This window comes from Sparus aurata, chromosome 15, assembly GCF_900880675.1.
Source record: "Sparus aurata chromosome 15, fSpaAur1.1, whole genome shotgun sequence".
Classification (NCBI taxonomy): Eukaryota; Metazoa; Chordata; class Actinopteri; order Spariformes; family Sparidae; genus Sparus; species Sparus aurata.
This window is the reverse complement of record NC_044201.1, coordinates 13,430,758-13,446,932: the sequence shown is the minus strand read 5'-3', so window position 1 is coordinate 13,446,932 and position 16,175 is coordinate 13,430,758. Positions and strand designations below refer to the sequence as shown.

At 41.8% G+C, this 16,175-nt stretch overlaps 1 protein-coding gene across 1 annotated transcript in view; it reads left to right on the top strand.

Annotated features, from left to right (window-relative positions):
- The window catches only part of arid4b (AT-rich interaction domain 4B), a 48,989-nt gene that overhangs the window by 24,971 nt on the left and 7,843 nt on the right, over nucleotides 1-16,175 (top strand). Inside the window, exons 6-16 of the mRNA XM_030442858.1 lie at nucleotides 800-879; nucleotides 1,254-1,345; nucleotides 4,382-4,523; nucleotides 5,769-5,848; nucleotides 10,193-10,269; nucleotides 11,319-11,470; nucleotides 11,561-11,633; nucleotides 12,687-12,781; nucleotides 12,890-12,987; nucleotides 13,257-13,440; nucleotides 13,546-13,754. Of these exons, the coding sequence (XP_030298718.1) occupies nucleotides 800-879; nucleotides 1,254-1,345; nucleotides 4,382-4,523; nucleotides 5,769-5,848; nucleotides 10,193-10,269; nucleotides 11,319-11,470; nucleotides 11,561-11,633; nucleotides 12,687-12,781; nucleotides 12,890-12,987; nucleotides 13,257-13,440; nucleotides 13,546-13,754 (1,282 nt within the window). The remainder of the gene's footprint in view (nucleotides 1-799; nucleotides 880-1,253; nucleotides 1,346-4,381; nucleotides 4,524-5,768; nucleotides 5,849-10,192; nucleotides 10,270-11,318; nucleotides 11,471-11,560; nucleotides 11,634-12,686; nucleotides 12,782-12,889; nucleotides 12,988-13,256; nucleotides 13,441-13,545; nucleotides 13,755-16,175) is intronic.

Genomic DNA, 16,175 nt, shown 5'->3' with positions numbered 1-16,175 from the left:
TGATTTGAGTTCACGTAGACTCCCCAAAACCCTTGTGTTGGTGTCCAACCAACAATCAGAAAGAGAAAAGCTGACTATTCATATTTGAGAAGCTTGCAACAGTAAGTAGTTTTTTGCTTGCAATTTGTAACAGCCAGTCTATCAAAAGTACACAGACACAGTGTTGGATAATCTAAGTATACAGCGTATAGACGACGACTCAGATCTCTGAGTCTCTAAGCAGCTGCCTGTCGCTTAAGAGCACCCATGGGGGTTTTCACTACCTCGAAACACTCGTCTCGGCACATTTCTATTCTTTTATTCATCACTGAGAAAACAACAACATGGGTTGAGTATATCTGAGCAATGAATAATGGAATTTAAAGATTTACACATTTGGGTCTTTTGGAGCAACGTGGCTGCTGAAAGTGAAAAGAAAGCTCCTCCGGTTCATTAATATGAAAGATGTTATTCCTCTATTTTACTGTTGCTTGATATGGATGCTTTTTGTAAAGGCTAGTCCCCGGAGACAGATTTGATGTTGGTTAATATATGGATAAGCAAAAAGTCTTTCATTTTACCATTTCCTCCACTCTGTGTGTAGCAGAGGGTCCTTGAAGCTCTAATAAAGCTGTGAGCTGCCTGCTGGAGGATATCTGAGCCTTAAAAGTAGAACATATCGCAAATGAGACGGACATTTTGTAACTGAAACGATTTTGTTTGTGCTTAAGTGTGTGTTTGTGTGTGTGTGTGTGTGTGTGTGTTGGTGGACTCCTGGCCTACATACAGCAGCCTAATAGGTTGTCTCTCATCTCTGCAGTGTTTGACGATGGCGATGAGAAGACCCTGAGGCGCTCCTCTCTCTGCCTGAAAGGAGCGCGTCACTTTGCAGAGAGTGAGGCGAGTATTTTGCTGTCCTGCACTTTCATACCAACTTCATCTCTCAGAATTTCTTCTCTTTAAATGTAATTGTATTCAGTCACAAACAGTCTCACATCTCTACTCACAGTGCTCAAATTAAAACGCTTTTGAATGCTCCCGTATCGCCATTTAGAGGTTCAGCTGCGAAATATATCCAGGAAGCTGATATCACAGAGAAGTTGCCAAATGTAAACGGTGCCTGTAAAGCTGGGTAAATCCCCTCCATTTGTAACTGATGAAACCCCATGAAGAGAATTTTCCTTCTAGCTTTAGAAGATAAATCTTTTGTTTATCAATTTATTGTCTGAGAAGGCGGTGCTGAGGCTCGTTGTTGTTGTTTATCGCCCCTGCAGACGCTCGACAGACTCCCTCTCACCAACCCCGAGCACTTCGGCACACCCGTCATCGGCAAGAAGGGCAACCGCGGCCGACGATCAAACCCAATGTGAGTATCTTCTTCCGACTCCGTGCATCCTGCAGGGCTCAAAATTAATATATCAGTGGTCTGTGATGCCTTCGCGAAGAGATTTTCTGTACATCAGCAACAGGCTCCCACCATCAGCTAAAATGAAAGACTTACTCTCATCTCCATCCCCTCATAAACAGCCCCTGAGGCTTGGAAGAGGAGAGCCCACTCGCTTCCTCCAGCTCCTTAATCACGTCGGGCTCCTGTGCGAGCATGGCGTGGTCCTGCTAAATATCATGTCTCTTTTTTTTCCCCTTCATTTGACTCAAATGTTCCAGTGGGTGTTGTATGCTCAGATGTGCCTAATCCTGGGAGACTGCCGAGTTTTCATCAGGGAATATGAACCGCTGAGGGCTTATTGGCGCTAGGTATAATTGTGGCTCCTTTCTGTTATAAAGAGGACACTTTGATACATAATCTTATTTTCTGACACTCCTTGCTAATGGCAGTCAGGGAAAAGTCAATATTACTCTAAACACTGATGCAATATTGGCTCAGAACAGTCCCAGCTGCATATTTGCATTTTGAACTCTTCTGTGCACTTTAAGCCTCTCAATTCTTGAAATACAAGGAAGATATTTGAAACAACAGCTACATCGCTTGTTTTAAGAGATGGTGTAGTTTCCCCTAGTTTGACATTTGCACACTTATTTGCATTCTTGCTACGATTTTGATGCAAATATTATGCCTCTGTCCTGTCTTTAGGCTAATTATGAAGCTCAAGCCAGCAGGTGGTTATCTTAGAGTAGCATAAAGATCGGAAACACAGATGGCAGCTATGTGAGCTATGTCTTGTTTGTTCAACTTTGAGGATTTCAGGGAACCTGCAGAAAGGTACTCCAGGAAGTCATTGTTCCCAGCCAAGACATACATCTGCAGAAAAACCCCAGCAGAACCAAAACGTGCCATTTTTGCAATGTGTCAATAAGCTGGTAGGGGGATTATGTTACCTTTGGACAGAGTCAGGCTCACCTCTTCCTCCTGTTCCCAGTCTAAATGCTAAGCTAAGCTCACTGGCTGCAGGTGGTAAGTGCATATTTAGCATATAGGCATACCATAAATGGTATTGATTTTCTCATCTAAATTACTGCAGGAAAGATAAATAGCCGTATTTCCTAAAAGTATTTCTTTAAATTAATGTCTTAAAAGCAGTGGTGTGAAAAGTACCTGAAAGTATTACTTAAAGATATCACATTCAAATTAGTGATGGGATGAAACTAAGTACATCTACTTGGTGTTGTTTACTTTTAGACTGTCACTTCTTAAGGGGCGAGCTGGTTAGCATGCTAACTTTAATAGATGTCTAGGCAAAACACAATACATAAACTGTTATTTCTTCACACTTTGAATGTTGAATGTTGAATTCTTGCACCTTTAAGTACGGAACTTGACTGCATGTACTACAATCCATCACTGCTCAAAAGTAAGGGTAGCTTTCAAACATTCCCCGCTAATGTTGCCATTACATGAGTAGCAAACTCATTCCTACATGAATTACAGTCAGTCCTTCATTGAGAAGCTAAAGTGCTTTGATTCACAGCTTAGTTGTTGTTGTTGTAGCAGCCTGCCTGATTTACTGCTCTTGAGTCGTGCCAGACGTGTGTGTGTGTGTGTGTGTGTGTGTGTGTGTGCGTGTGTGCGTGTGCGTGTGCGCGCGTGTGTATATGTACATGGAGTTGTGCTCAGAGCAGGCCTGGCGAGGCATAAAAAAAGAGGATGGAGAATCTGTTTGCCTGCTGGTGCTGCTTGCATGATCACTCAGAGACATGGCTGCCTGTGTGCTGGTTGCAGTCAGGGCATCACTCTGAGCATCAGGATGACTGTCTGACAGCAGAGACAGAGACCGAGTGAGCTCGTCAGCAGAGTGAGCTGTATGTTTCGCTGTGCTACATATTGACATAAGACCAGAAACTTTGAGGGGGGTCTGAGAGGTGATGATTTCTAGCTGAGCAACGGCTAAATGAAAAGATGCAGTGCATGCGATTTTATTCTCCTAACAAGTTTATATACAGTATAGCACTGATTTAATATGAAATGCCAATATCTTTGCAGCGCTGTGAGCAATTGGAATCTTTCTCTTTTTTCTTTTTATCCAGCAGTGCTACACTTACAACACTGTGTACTAATAGATATAAGCTGACAGCACTTTCCTCAGTCAAATGACAACACTTTCAGTATTAATCTGATTATGTTTTGAAGTTGCAACCAGCCCCAGTTGTTGGGGAACATATTTTGACGACATGCAAGAGTTGAAAAACATGGAGGCTGGCACAGCTTTGCATGAATAAGTCACCTAATTTCATACATTATTCCAAAAAAGAAGAGTTATGTATAAGGTCGGTGGAATTGCAACAAATTATTCTCTTTTATTAAAGGGTAACTTCACCAATTTTACGCATTAAAATGTGTTTACAGGGCAGGGGTACCACTGCATATGTGAAAAAGCCTCTTTTGGCTTCGGAGGAAGCTGAATGTTATCTGATTAAATGCCTCCTGAGATGTCATTTAGTTTCTAAGATGCATTGTGGGTAATGGTGGCAACAGGTTTGAAAAACAGTCAACTGGTCTAACATTGCACTCCTTTAACTCTGTTGGACTCATTGTGGACAGATTAAAAAGAAATTATCAAGATCGATACACCATCCTGGCGCTTGCATTACCCACAATGCAATTTGGACACTGAGTGACATCACTAGAGGGAATTTATCAGTTACATGCTGCTTCTTCTTGAGCCACAAAAGGCATTATGCTACCTTTTCACACATACAGATTTAATCCTCAAGACCTTTAAACACAATTGGTGGAATAACCCTTTAACTGATTAATTGTTAAGTCCATTAAATTATATATGGACATTGATTATGGATTAAAATAATTATATGGTGACTGTAAAATAATAAGATATTATTATATATGTTTATGAATATATTTGTGATTTCACTGCATGCATACTCACTGTACCTTTTTTGAAGTGCTATCCAGTATCCACGAATAAATCGTGCTTTTCTCCTACAGCCAAGAAGAAGAGATGTCTTCATCCTCCAGCGAAGAAGAGGAGAGCGATCAGCGGCAGAACGAGGATCTGTTTGGCAAAGTTGTCTGTGTGGAAGGGGTCACCACCGGGGACAAAAAGAAGACCACGTGGTATCCTGCTCTGGTGAGCTCATAGTCTCCCTTCTCTTACTGCTCTCTGCTCAATGACTGCTGCTGCTGGTCCTACAGTACACTCACAGCATTGTGTCGTTTCAGGCGAACGCCTGTTTGTGTAACTTCAGGCAGGATTATCTCGTTGCATTAGAATTCAGCCACCATGAAATGTTAGAATTATGTTTTCGCAGTTAGCTGATTTCTATAAACAAGACAAACTTTTTGCAGAAAACAAAACAACTGAGCTCATATTTTGGAGGCAGAAGATATGACTCGTTCTCCCTGATGTGTGCAACAATGCAGCACAAACACTGGTTCAATGTTTTCACTCCTTTCCACTCCATTTCTCTCCACCCACCCTCAACTCCCAACCACTGTTAGCGCACAATGCAATGGTGACAGGCGTTGTTTGTTTATGTAAGCATTACAAGTAGTACTGGGAGAATGGTAGAGGGTGGGGAAAGCTGTCCCTTTAACTGTGTAGTCAGCAGGGCCCCACCTCCAGGGTTTGTTGTTCTTGGCCTGGTGTCGACCGAGCTCCGTGCTGCCTCCTTGTGACAGGCTAGAGAAGCACACTACACAGTAGCCTGTTGTTGTTTACACTGTTACCGTATGGCAGAGGGGTGGAGGAGTGCACTGGTTGATGTCTCATGCAACAGATGACACATGGCTGTGACAAAGTGGCCTGATAAAATAAAAGTCAAATGGAACAAGGTCTCCATGCGCAAGCTGGGTGCATTCATTTGCAGGTTTGCAGCGTAAGAATGTGTCAGAAAGGGAAATAATATAACGGAGCACACATGAGTCACAGTGTTCAGGCAGAAGCATCCACCCTGCAAGTGTGTGTGCTGTATATACAGAGAGAGCAGGAACAGAATCCTGGTGGAAATCAAATCTCCATAACGGCAGTGCTGCCTCCTCTAGGTTAGACCTGAGCACTGGAACAACTCCTACTGTTGTGCTCCTCAACTCCAGTAAACAGCAGCAGCACATGCTGCGTGTGGGCACGCACCCAGCACACATCCACACTCGCTTATTTGTCTCTGGTTCGTAGACAGCATATTTTTTAATCCATCAGCGTGGCCTTTTGGTGAAACTACTTTAGTCATTGACTCGTATTCTGACACCCCCCTCCCCTCCTCTACTTTACAGTCTCTGTCACACACACACACACACACACACACACACACACACACACACATAGAATACCACCTTGGCTGACCCTATTGACTGTCTCTTGTTTCTGTGCAACAAGGTCATCTCCCCGGACTGCCACGAAGACGTGACCATGAAGAAAGACAACATCTTCGTCCGCTCTTTCAAGGATGGAAAATTGTGAGTCATCATTAATGTGCTGAACGCCACATTTACACTGTGTGTAACGTAGATCTGCACTAATGTTTATCAAGAAAATCTTCTGATAATCTGCGTTTTGCAAAATGATTTTTTATCTTAAAGTTAAAAACTAAGATGTATTGATTTAACATTAAAAGGGCACTATGTAGTTATGGAGAAGAAATCCAAACTTTGAATTTTGATATTTACAATAATTATCTGGTTATAATTAGGGCCAAGACTCGATTTAAAAAATGTATCGAATTAATCAGAGGCTTTGTAATTAATTAATCGAAATTAATCGCATTTTAATCGCATATAAATATTTGACCTGAGAACAGTGAGAAGCAATTTTTTTCACATGGATTTTAGTATACCATTGAATAATGACTGAATACAGAAGCTTAAGCAACAAAACATTGTTTTGTCAAGACCAACAGACCAGTGCAATTTTTTTATATTTTTTTTGGCCTTTTATGGCTTTATTGACAGAGCAGCTGAAGATATGACAGGAAACAGGGAGAGAGAGAGAGAGAGAGAGGGGGAGTGACACGCAGCAAACGGACCCAGGCCGGGAGTCGAACCTGGGTCCGCTGCAGAGCATCGGCACATGGGACACGCGCTGTACCCACTGAGCTAAACGCTGCCCCGACCAGTGCAATTTTTGCCATAAAGTGCAGCAATAGCATGCTCTTATCTACGCTGCCATCCGTCCGCTTTTGAAAACAGTCTCATCTGCTTCTTCGTTCATTGTTGTTAGTTGGTGCTCCAGTATAATCGGTACCCCTGAAACTCTTCCAGTGAGAAACGTTCCGCGGTGCAAAAATAAGTGCGATTAAAATGCGTTAATTTTTTTAACGCGTTAATTTTTGTGTAATTAATTAATCGTAATTAACGCGTTAAACTCCCGGCCCTAGTTATAATACATACTCATATAAGAACATAAATGCTTTCCATAACTGTATAAACAGGCTGTTCTCATAGGAAAATAAGGTCCCCAGATTACTGTTGGAAGCTAGAAAGGTGGCAGGGTCCGCCACATATAAACAAAGTAAAACAGTATGAAATTTGTCCTTTAAGATCAGTTTCAGTTACTGAGTTTATTATGTCATGAAAACAAAGAGAATGTCTTTATTTAGTTTGTTTAGGCATGAAAAAATCATTCGCTGAAGATCGTTCTCTTCTGATTAAAATGTCTTCCCCCAAACTACATGGTGCACATTTCAGTGAACACTAAGCAATCTATTGAGAAGCTTTTGATAAGAAAAATAACTGGCATTTTTACTTGACAACTCATCAAAGTTGTTATTTATTAATTTTCTGTAAGTCAATTAATCAACTGTAGTGCTAGTGTAGAGCTTCCTCATAATGGATCTTTGAAGAAGTTTTTAACGGGATATATTTGAAGTGAGCCTTTGCAAAAAGAAGCACATGCACTGCTTTGGATATATTAACAAATATTTCAGATCTTTTTTGTGCCTTTTCCCGCTCTAATGTGTTTATATTTAGCGTAATGTGTTTTGTGGCGTTCTGTCAGATGACATTTCTACCTCTGGACTAATTAATTGTGCAAGTTAAAAGAAAAAATGATTAAAATGTCAACAACATACTGTTTGTAGCTTTAGAAGAAAAGAACCTGAGGTTTTGTGATCTCCCAACACTGTGCGTTCCCTGGCTGTTCTGGGTTCTGTTGTTTTATTTGTCCTGAGGCTGTGAGTTACTGTTGTAGGAAGTTGAGTGTAGCTTTCCCTGCAGCCTGCCCTCGGCGTGGAACCGCACAACCAGCCAGATTGTTTTGTCTGTGGCAAAGTGGAATAAGTTCTGTCGGGAGTCTGCACTCAGCAGGCTGTGTGTTACTGCAGTCTCACTGTATGTGGGTAGGAACATGGCACACGCTCGACATAATTAATCTGTTCCAAAGTTGACTTTTCTGTCCATTTTCATTTCCACTAAAGACCGAAAAGTCGCCAGTGTAGACTTCCTCAGCATGGCCCTTTATCTGCAGCAGAAGAAGTGTAAAATGTCCCTCTTATCACTTTTATTTTGGCTAATAGTCGGTTGAAGGGTAGAGGTGATGAGAGGGATAAGATACGGGATGATAAATCGGAGAGGAACTGGAAGTCATATATTTGTGAAGTATTTCCTGTCTGAGCGTGGCGTCCTGTGATGGCTTCTGTCGCGCATTAAATTGCGCTGCAGCAGTTTTTCCTTTCTGTTCTGTAGCAATTTGATTTTACTCACTGAAATCAGTATAGTGTGTCCAGAATCCCAGAAATAATAATGTGAGAAAATGGAAAAATCTATATTGCTGTTAATGAGATGTTCAGGTTTGTTTTCCTCTGAATCCTTTTTGCTTTTATGTGTTAGAATCCCAATGATAACAGGTGCATATCATTACTGGTACTTGTGTGATGTGATGTGATGTGCGTGTCTTTTTGTTATGTTAGAGTTTGATCCATCACAAACCCAGACAGAAGGAAGTTAATATATTTTCCAACATTCACATTTAATTATTGCAGAGATCTTACAGCATGTCATGTTTCACATGCGTCAACACTACTTTTACACCATCTACACCCTCTTTTCAGTAATGTTACAGTGGTTTCAATGACGCACCATTCCCCTCAGCCCATTTTTGTATTTTCCACTCCTTCACAACACACACACTCTATTTCTATTGTGCTTTCTATCATTTATGTCAGCCTTTTTTCCTCTATTATTTTTACCGAGTTATTCTAAAGTGCCGCTCCCCGTGCGACTTGTTCTCTGAAGACAGGTCACATCCATAGCTCACGTGACCTCTCCCACACAGCGCCGGGGTCAGCGTGTTCACTTTCCTCTGGAGGGTTTGGTATTGTTAGTGATTGCCATTCAGTGTGCCTTTCAAAAACAATGGCTTCGGAAAACTTTCTTTTCTTTTTTAAGAGAGAGAGCAAGGCCATGCCAGAAGGGAGATGGGAGTTTTCAGGAAGTGTTTTTTTTTTTCTTTTTTTAGTCCAAACGTGTTACCATAGTTACATTGTAAATAGCAGCCTGACTTGACTGAAACTTTCAATATCAGCCAAACAAGATTGTACTGCAGAATTCATTAAAGGATTGCATCTCCCCCCCAGGGTCAGCCATCTGATAGGATTCTTACTTTTAGATGTTTTATTACAGAAAGTGTATGAAACCCATGACCAAGATGTTCGCACATTCTGTCATTGTGTTATTGATGGAAAGAATAGCTCCCTCTTCTCGAGGACCCTAGCGGTGCTCTAACTTTTTCCTTTGGAGGGCCAAAACTGACACTGAATAGTGAACCAATGGGCCAAAAGTTATTGTATTATATTGTCAAGATAAATAATGGTACCATACAGAAGCCTTGCGAGGCAAGAGAGAAAAAATTGTGGTGATCCATTTTCAAGTGTGATCAAGACTTTCCTCCTGTGTATATGACTTAAGTACAAGTGAAAGATGCCAGGATAATCTTTCTTAATACCTTTAAAGAAATAAATCACTTGCCTCTCAGGGCTTCCGTAGTACTAGGATCCAAAGTTTCACTAATTGACTCGCTTCGCTCACACAAAGTGTCACATACCTTGGGATCCTACACATGTAAAAAACATTTTTCCTCACAAAACATAAAATGCCTTTAACAGCTATTTGTGCTAAAGACATTCCCATCAGCCTCAGCTGACCTTTTTTTCTAGTGATAATAAGCAAATGTTAACGTGCTAACATTAACAAGAGGGTGAACATGGTAAACATACCTGCTAAATAGCATGTTACCATGCTGATGTTAGCATTTTGCTTAAAGCCAGAGTGTCCTAAGTACAGCCTCACAGAGCTACTAGCATGGCTGTAGATACACTTGTTTATCTTTGCAGCTGGTCTCAATAAAAAATATTAATATCCCATCGGTAAAAATAAGATTATCTATAGCAAATATCATTAAACAAATGGCTTTTCTATGAGCACTAGCTTTATTTAAATTCACTCTGTGACAAATCTAGTGATTGGATCTGCTCAGCTGCCTACAGACACCACAGCAAATTGTCTCTCTGGCACACACACCACGCCTCTGACTGCTTTCAGTTTACAAGCTCCACTGATCCATCTATCTGCCAAATCACCGACACTTTGTCCAGCTGCAGTAGAGATGTTGAAAGACAGTAGCCAGAGAATGCAGTCACGTCTGCCCGCTTTTGAGGTTATTGTTGCTGAGCTACAGTTCAGGGAGACTATCTCCATTTTTTAAGTCATATAGAGTCTGAATCTTAAGTCTTGATGTTGTAACACTCAGTACTGTCCACACTATATAACTTCTATGCACATTTTAATAAGAGGTGTTGTGTTTTGCAGTTACACGGTGCTGCGGAAGGATGTCCGCGAGATGAACAGCGATTGTCCTCCAAAAGCCGACGCGGGGCTCAAACCAGGTGAGTTTAAAGTAAAGCTTTAAGAAGTGAACCTCACAGAACTGGTGCAATAGCGCGCAGCCCATCCCCGACATCTGTGGGCCGGTCTGTGCGTTGACACAGTTGGCAGAAAAACACTCACAGAGTGGGTTTACAGCGAGACAGACTGAAGAAAAGAGAAGTTTGTGTTTTTGTTCTGTGGAATGCCGCGGCAGAGAGCTCCTGTCACCGTTGAGTCTATTTTTATTTGAAGTCCTCACCAGGCTTTTTATATAGTGCCCCCATTTCTCTGCTGCAGAGCTCCGACTCTTTCATAATTATGGCGAGGAAACGGCTCTGTATTCTAGCAGTCTTGGTATTCACAGGTGGTTGACTCGCAACTGTGATATTTTCCGCATTACAAAAGCGTAAAACAAGCATCTGGCAGGGTGGTTAGATGCTACTTAAACCCACCTGTGACACTGTGGCTGAATGCTTCTGCTGCTCTGCGTCACTACAAATACTCCTGGCAGATTCTCATGCTGATGTCTTCCGCGGCTGCTCCTCTTCGTATTCACGTCAAAATGGCTTTTTTACGTTGTCCTACTTCTGTATATGGGTCTATTAATTTCAGCATGACATGGCAATAAAACTTGTAAACAAATGATAATAAAAAAAATATATTATATTATATTATATTATATTATATTATATTATGTTATGTTATGTTATATTATAGCATTTTGCCTGAGGGTGCTGTGGTTTACATGCCAAAATGAGGGTGCTATGGTTTTATTCAGTGTCATTCACTTGTTGAATTGCACCACCCAGTGACAGGTGTTATGAGGTTCAAATCAATGAAGAAAAGGTTTGCTTGTTTTCTGTTGATTGTTCCTGTACGAGATATCAAGAACAATCAGACATCTGGTCTTGTCTTATCTTATTTAATTTACCATGAAAATTGCTCTCCGCAAAATGATTCATCTCCAGTATTTTAAGCTCTGTTTGCTAGATAACAGCAGCCAGATTGACGAGCAGCCGTTATCAGACATGGTTAATATACAATAACTCACTCTCTGTATGTTTTACAGCACTGGACGCAGCCATGGCGTTCCAGCAGCAGTACGTCGTTCCCGGCACCTGGAAGACAGAGGTGAAAGAAGAAAGTTCCAGCAGCGAGGATGACGACGATGATGAGGAGGAAGAGCAGGAAGAAGATGCCAGCGGCGGGGAGGAGGAGGAGGTAGAGGCAGAACCCCACACATGCTCTTCATCCCCGTAATCTACAAGTAAAAAAACAAAAATGCTCAGACCTCTTGTTTCCTGTCTGCAGGAGGAAGTGGAGCTGTTCCCAGAGGAGCGGGAGAACTTTCTGCAGCAGCTGTACAAGTTCATGGAAGACAGAGGTGAGCCCAAGATGCACACAAGACTGATGTTTACAGGATTTTTTTAACTCACATTTTTTATTTTCAAGGTTCAATGTTCATGTGTAGTTTATGACCTTCATAACTAACCCTTTCTTACAATAACAGAAATCCCAATGTGGTTGGCTTCAACGTATTGTACTACTTCGAGTTATTTCATACATCTACTCCACTACATTCATTTGACAGTTTCAGTTGCTAGTAATTTTTCTGATTAGGATTTTACATAAAAACACATGATATGCTTCATTAAATACGATATTCTGTTGTTAAACTAAACTACTCAAAATAATTTAAAATAGTTAAAATTAGCTCCACCCAGACATGTGACTCAAGTCATTTGGTCCAGGTCACAAGCAAGTCCCCAAGTTTTTCTTGAGCGAGTCAAGTTGGTCTCATCTGCAGTATCTGGTCTTTATAAAGAGAAAAGACAAGCTGTTAGTATCTGTATCTGTCTAATAATGATATTATCAGCCAGTTTATCTGACCTGTTTGAAAATGAGGACTGTGAATTGAATGTCTGTTAAAATTACTGACATTAATTGATATTTAGGAAAACTTTTTTATTTCTCAGCAATCACTCAAAACAAACTCAACAACAATTTTACACATTGAAGTGTGTGTTCAGGTCATGGGGAGTTCAGACTTTCCATAATGAGTCTCACAGTGTTATAGGAGTGCAATGATACACCAGTGGACTGCTTTTAAAAACCTGCTGCCTACATTACCCACAATGCAGCATTTAAGTAACATCACTGGAGGCAGTTTATCAGATTACATGCATCTTCCTCTAGGGACCCTTCAATGGCTTTTTTTTAAACGTGTAATGGAGCATTTTTATTTTGCTGTATTGCTACTTTTCCTCAAGTTAAATACTTTCCTATAAACAAGTAGGTAGCTTTGAAGGCGTTGTAAAGGGTTTACAGTTTAAGAATAAAAAGTCATGCAGCACTGCCCGACTCAATTAGATAAGCTCTTCGTTTGTGCTTCGTTTGTGCTTACCATGTAAACCCGTGCTGTGATCCTCCTCTCCAGGAACTCCCATCAACAAACGGCCTGTTCTGGGCTACAGGAACCTGAATCTGTTCAAGCTCTACAGGCTGGTGCACAAACTGGGAGGCTTCGACAATGTGAGTGCCTCTCTGACAGAATCTCCCCTAAGTGTAGTTTGACTTTTCGTTACGCTTGTCTTTTTCAATGTGGACTGACTTTGGATGCGTCCTCCTGTGTTTGAGCAGATTGAAAGTGGCTCCGTCTGGAAGCAGGTCTACCAGGATCTGGGGATCCCTGTTCTCAACTCAGCTGCCGGCTACAATGTCAAATGTGCTTACCGCAAGTACGTATAGACGCTGCCTCGAAGCTTTTGACTGAGCATCTCTGTAGGGCAGATGGAGCTTATGTTTCTATAATTTTCCATCAAGGCTGACATGCAGTTTGTAGTCTCACTTTTATGTCCATCTGGATGTCTTCAGAACTACCTGTATAGCCCCCTTAAGACTCCATTAAGCGTCTTCACAAGATTAGTTTTAAGCAGCAGCACTTGTGATGGAACATGGACATCTTGGATTTTCAAGATAAATTGATGAGGAATGTTTTATCATGCAGGTACTTGTATGGATTTGAGGAATACTGCACCTCTACCGCCATCACCTTCAGGATGGACCTCCCTCTGAAGCAGGCTCCCAAGGGGGAGGTAAAGTCTGAGGGGGAGGCAGGAGGAGCAGCTGCCACATCGTCCAGCTGTGAAGAGCAGACAGCCCTGGTGGATGAAGAACCTTGTAGTGCACAGGTGCATGTTTGATTGAAATATTTTTTCTTGTGTTCGGTATTTATCCATTAATCTCTCAAGACCTCTCTCTGGGTTCGTGTCAATAAAAGAGTCCTTTTCTCACAGGACGAGAAACCTGATTTGACCCGAGCCAAAATGGAACCTGAACCATCAAAAACGGATGGAAAGGACAGTGGAAACGACGACGATGATGAGGACGATGATGGCGGACCCCTCAAGGGAGACGCAGATGAGGGCTCGTCGACGGCTTGCCTCGGAGCAGAGAGTGTGAAGGAGGAGTGCGACGACGAGCAGGAGAGCAAGGACAACTCTGGGTAGGTGGTCTGAAAGGATGGTCCCTCCACCAGGGTGGTAAAGAAAAAATATCCTCATGTCACAAACACAAGCGCCATGCAAACTCCTGCATGGTGATGTTAAAATCCAATTTGACTGTCAGCGCATCAGAACTTCTAAAAGTTTCTGCAGACAAAAGGACCTGAGGCAATCACTTTCCTTGGTGGTAGTAAAAGCCTAAAAGACCATGACTAGACGAGGACCCCTCTGACCTTAATGACACTAATTCCCAGTATACCCACAATCCACCTGTACCTGCTAACTAGAGAGAGAGGAAAGCTCCCCTCTCTCTCTCTTCTAACTACGCTCTTACCCACTGCCCTCTGTGCTATTATTATTTCTCGTGGCTTAGTCGGCATCAGCTGGCAGAGACATCTTAGAGCACCAAAGCCTGACTGCTACCTTTCACCTGGCATGTCATGCTGTGCTCTCTCTGTCTCTCTCTTTCTGTCTCTCTCTCTCTGTCTCTCCTTCTCTCTGTCTGGCTGGATTGTTTGACCGCAGCCAGCCTCACTCACTCAACGACACACAACATGGCTGTGCTCGTCTCGATTTCTGCCCTCTCCTGAACTCCTCTCTCTCTCTCTCTCTCTCTCTCTGTCTGTCTTTTCTCTTATTTTTTTGGCTTTTCGATGTTCAGCTTTATACATGTTCCATGTGTGTGAGTGTTGTCACCGATGCATTAGCGCACTAGACGCAAGTTAGTGCTTCAGAGGCAGTAACCTTTTAGAGGAAATGATTACCTTTCTGTGTTGAATAATGTTAGTTATGTGTTTCGGTCTCGGTGAGACGCCTTTTCCCCTGTTGTTTCCTGTCCAGAGCTCCTACATCAGTGCTCTCTGAGGGAATTTAGAACTGGTATTACCATCTGTCCTGAGTGATCTAATCACAGGTTCATCAGTTCACACCTGAAAATCCATCTCTGTCTCACTTTCCTATCAAAGTCTACAAGTACAAGTATCACTTGAACAAATAGATACATTTTTTACACAAAGAAAAAAATATCTTCATGTATAATGTTTGCCGAATTAACGAGAAAGCCCAAATGGTTAAGAATGTCTTGTAGACAGCGTTTCACAAGGTTTATACGGTTTGATATCTTTTAAGGGAGTCTGGGTTTTTTTTTTTTCACCGATGACATAGAAGTAGCCCAGATTAGTTACTGTGTTTGTCAAATTTTACATGTTTAGTGTCAGTAAAATGTCTTCTTTCACAAATTTTGTGTAAATGGTGAAACCAGTTGAAATGGTATGTTCAAACAGCTGTTCGAAAGTAAGACACTTGCTACACTGAAGCAGATGCTAGAGCAACTGGCACTTTTTACACAGACAAAAAAAGGATTTTATTTAATGCCGAATTTACAAGATGGCTCCAATGATTTAGAAACAAACAGAACAACAAAAATTGTGAATTTTCTCCTCACGTATCAACTCTTAAAATCACACGATTTGTCAAGGGAGTCTGGGAATATTGTGGTCACTGGTTCAATGGTTAGTTGAAACAGACTGCTGCTAACATTGACAGGTTAAGATGGCAAAAACACCGGGATTTGCATGCAAATCAGACATTGTGTAATTTAAAAGAATGTGGGCACATGTGGTCCAGACCGACTCATTGTCTTGGGGAGCGTTCACATCTGTACTTAGAGCTGTCCACTTGTGATCGGATCACTGGGACGTATGTTGATACTGAATGTGAACAGGGCCTTTGTCTACTATTCTCCGGTGAATGTTCAGCCTCCAGTTGACACTTGTGTTGTGGTTGTTTGAGGTACTGGGGACAGGCTAGGAAATGGATACATCCAACATACTCGGTGTACTGCAGCTTTTTATGTTTCTGGTCGAAGAGATTGCAAATCCCCATATTAAGGATGTTCTGATTACACTATTGTCTGTTTCCATAGTTTTTATCAACCGCGGCCTTGGGCACCCTACAGTACATTCACACTGATTGCCATCATATGCGAACTCGGAGGTTCTCTGATCCTTGGCTTTGTCTGGATCAGTGGTCCTCGCAGCAGATTATGTGGTCGTGTGAGAATTTACAGATTCACACAGCAGACGACCGGCTGGCGGATCACATCTGAGTTTCCTGATGATATCAAAACCTGTTCGGTGTTTACAACCTGTAATCTGGGAGGGAGGGAGGGAGGGAGGGAGAGGGAGAGAGAGGGAGAGAGAGAGAGAGAGAATGTGTGTATGTGTCACATTTTCACTCCAGCAGCAGAGACCGCATGTGGCCACCGACTGGTTTACTCTAATCTGAAGTGGGAAAATTGTGTTTTAAATGATATTAATTAGAGCAATTAATTATATAGAGGGGAAACAATTGTTCTAGATTAACTGTTAAGTAACTGCATGAGTACTATTTACCTTTCACATTCTTTCCTGATGAAGTCTACT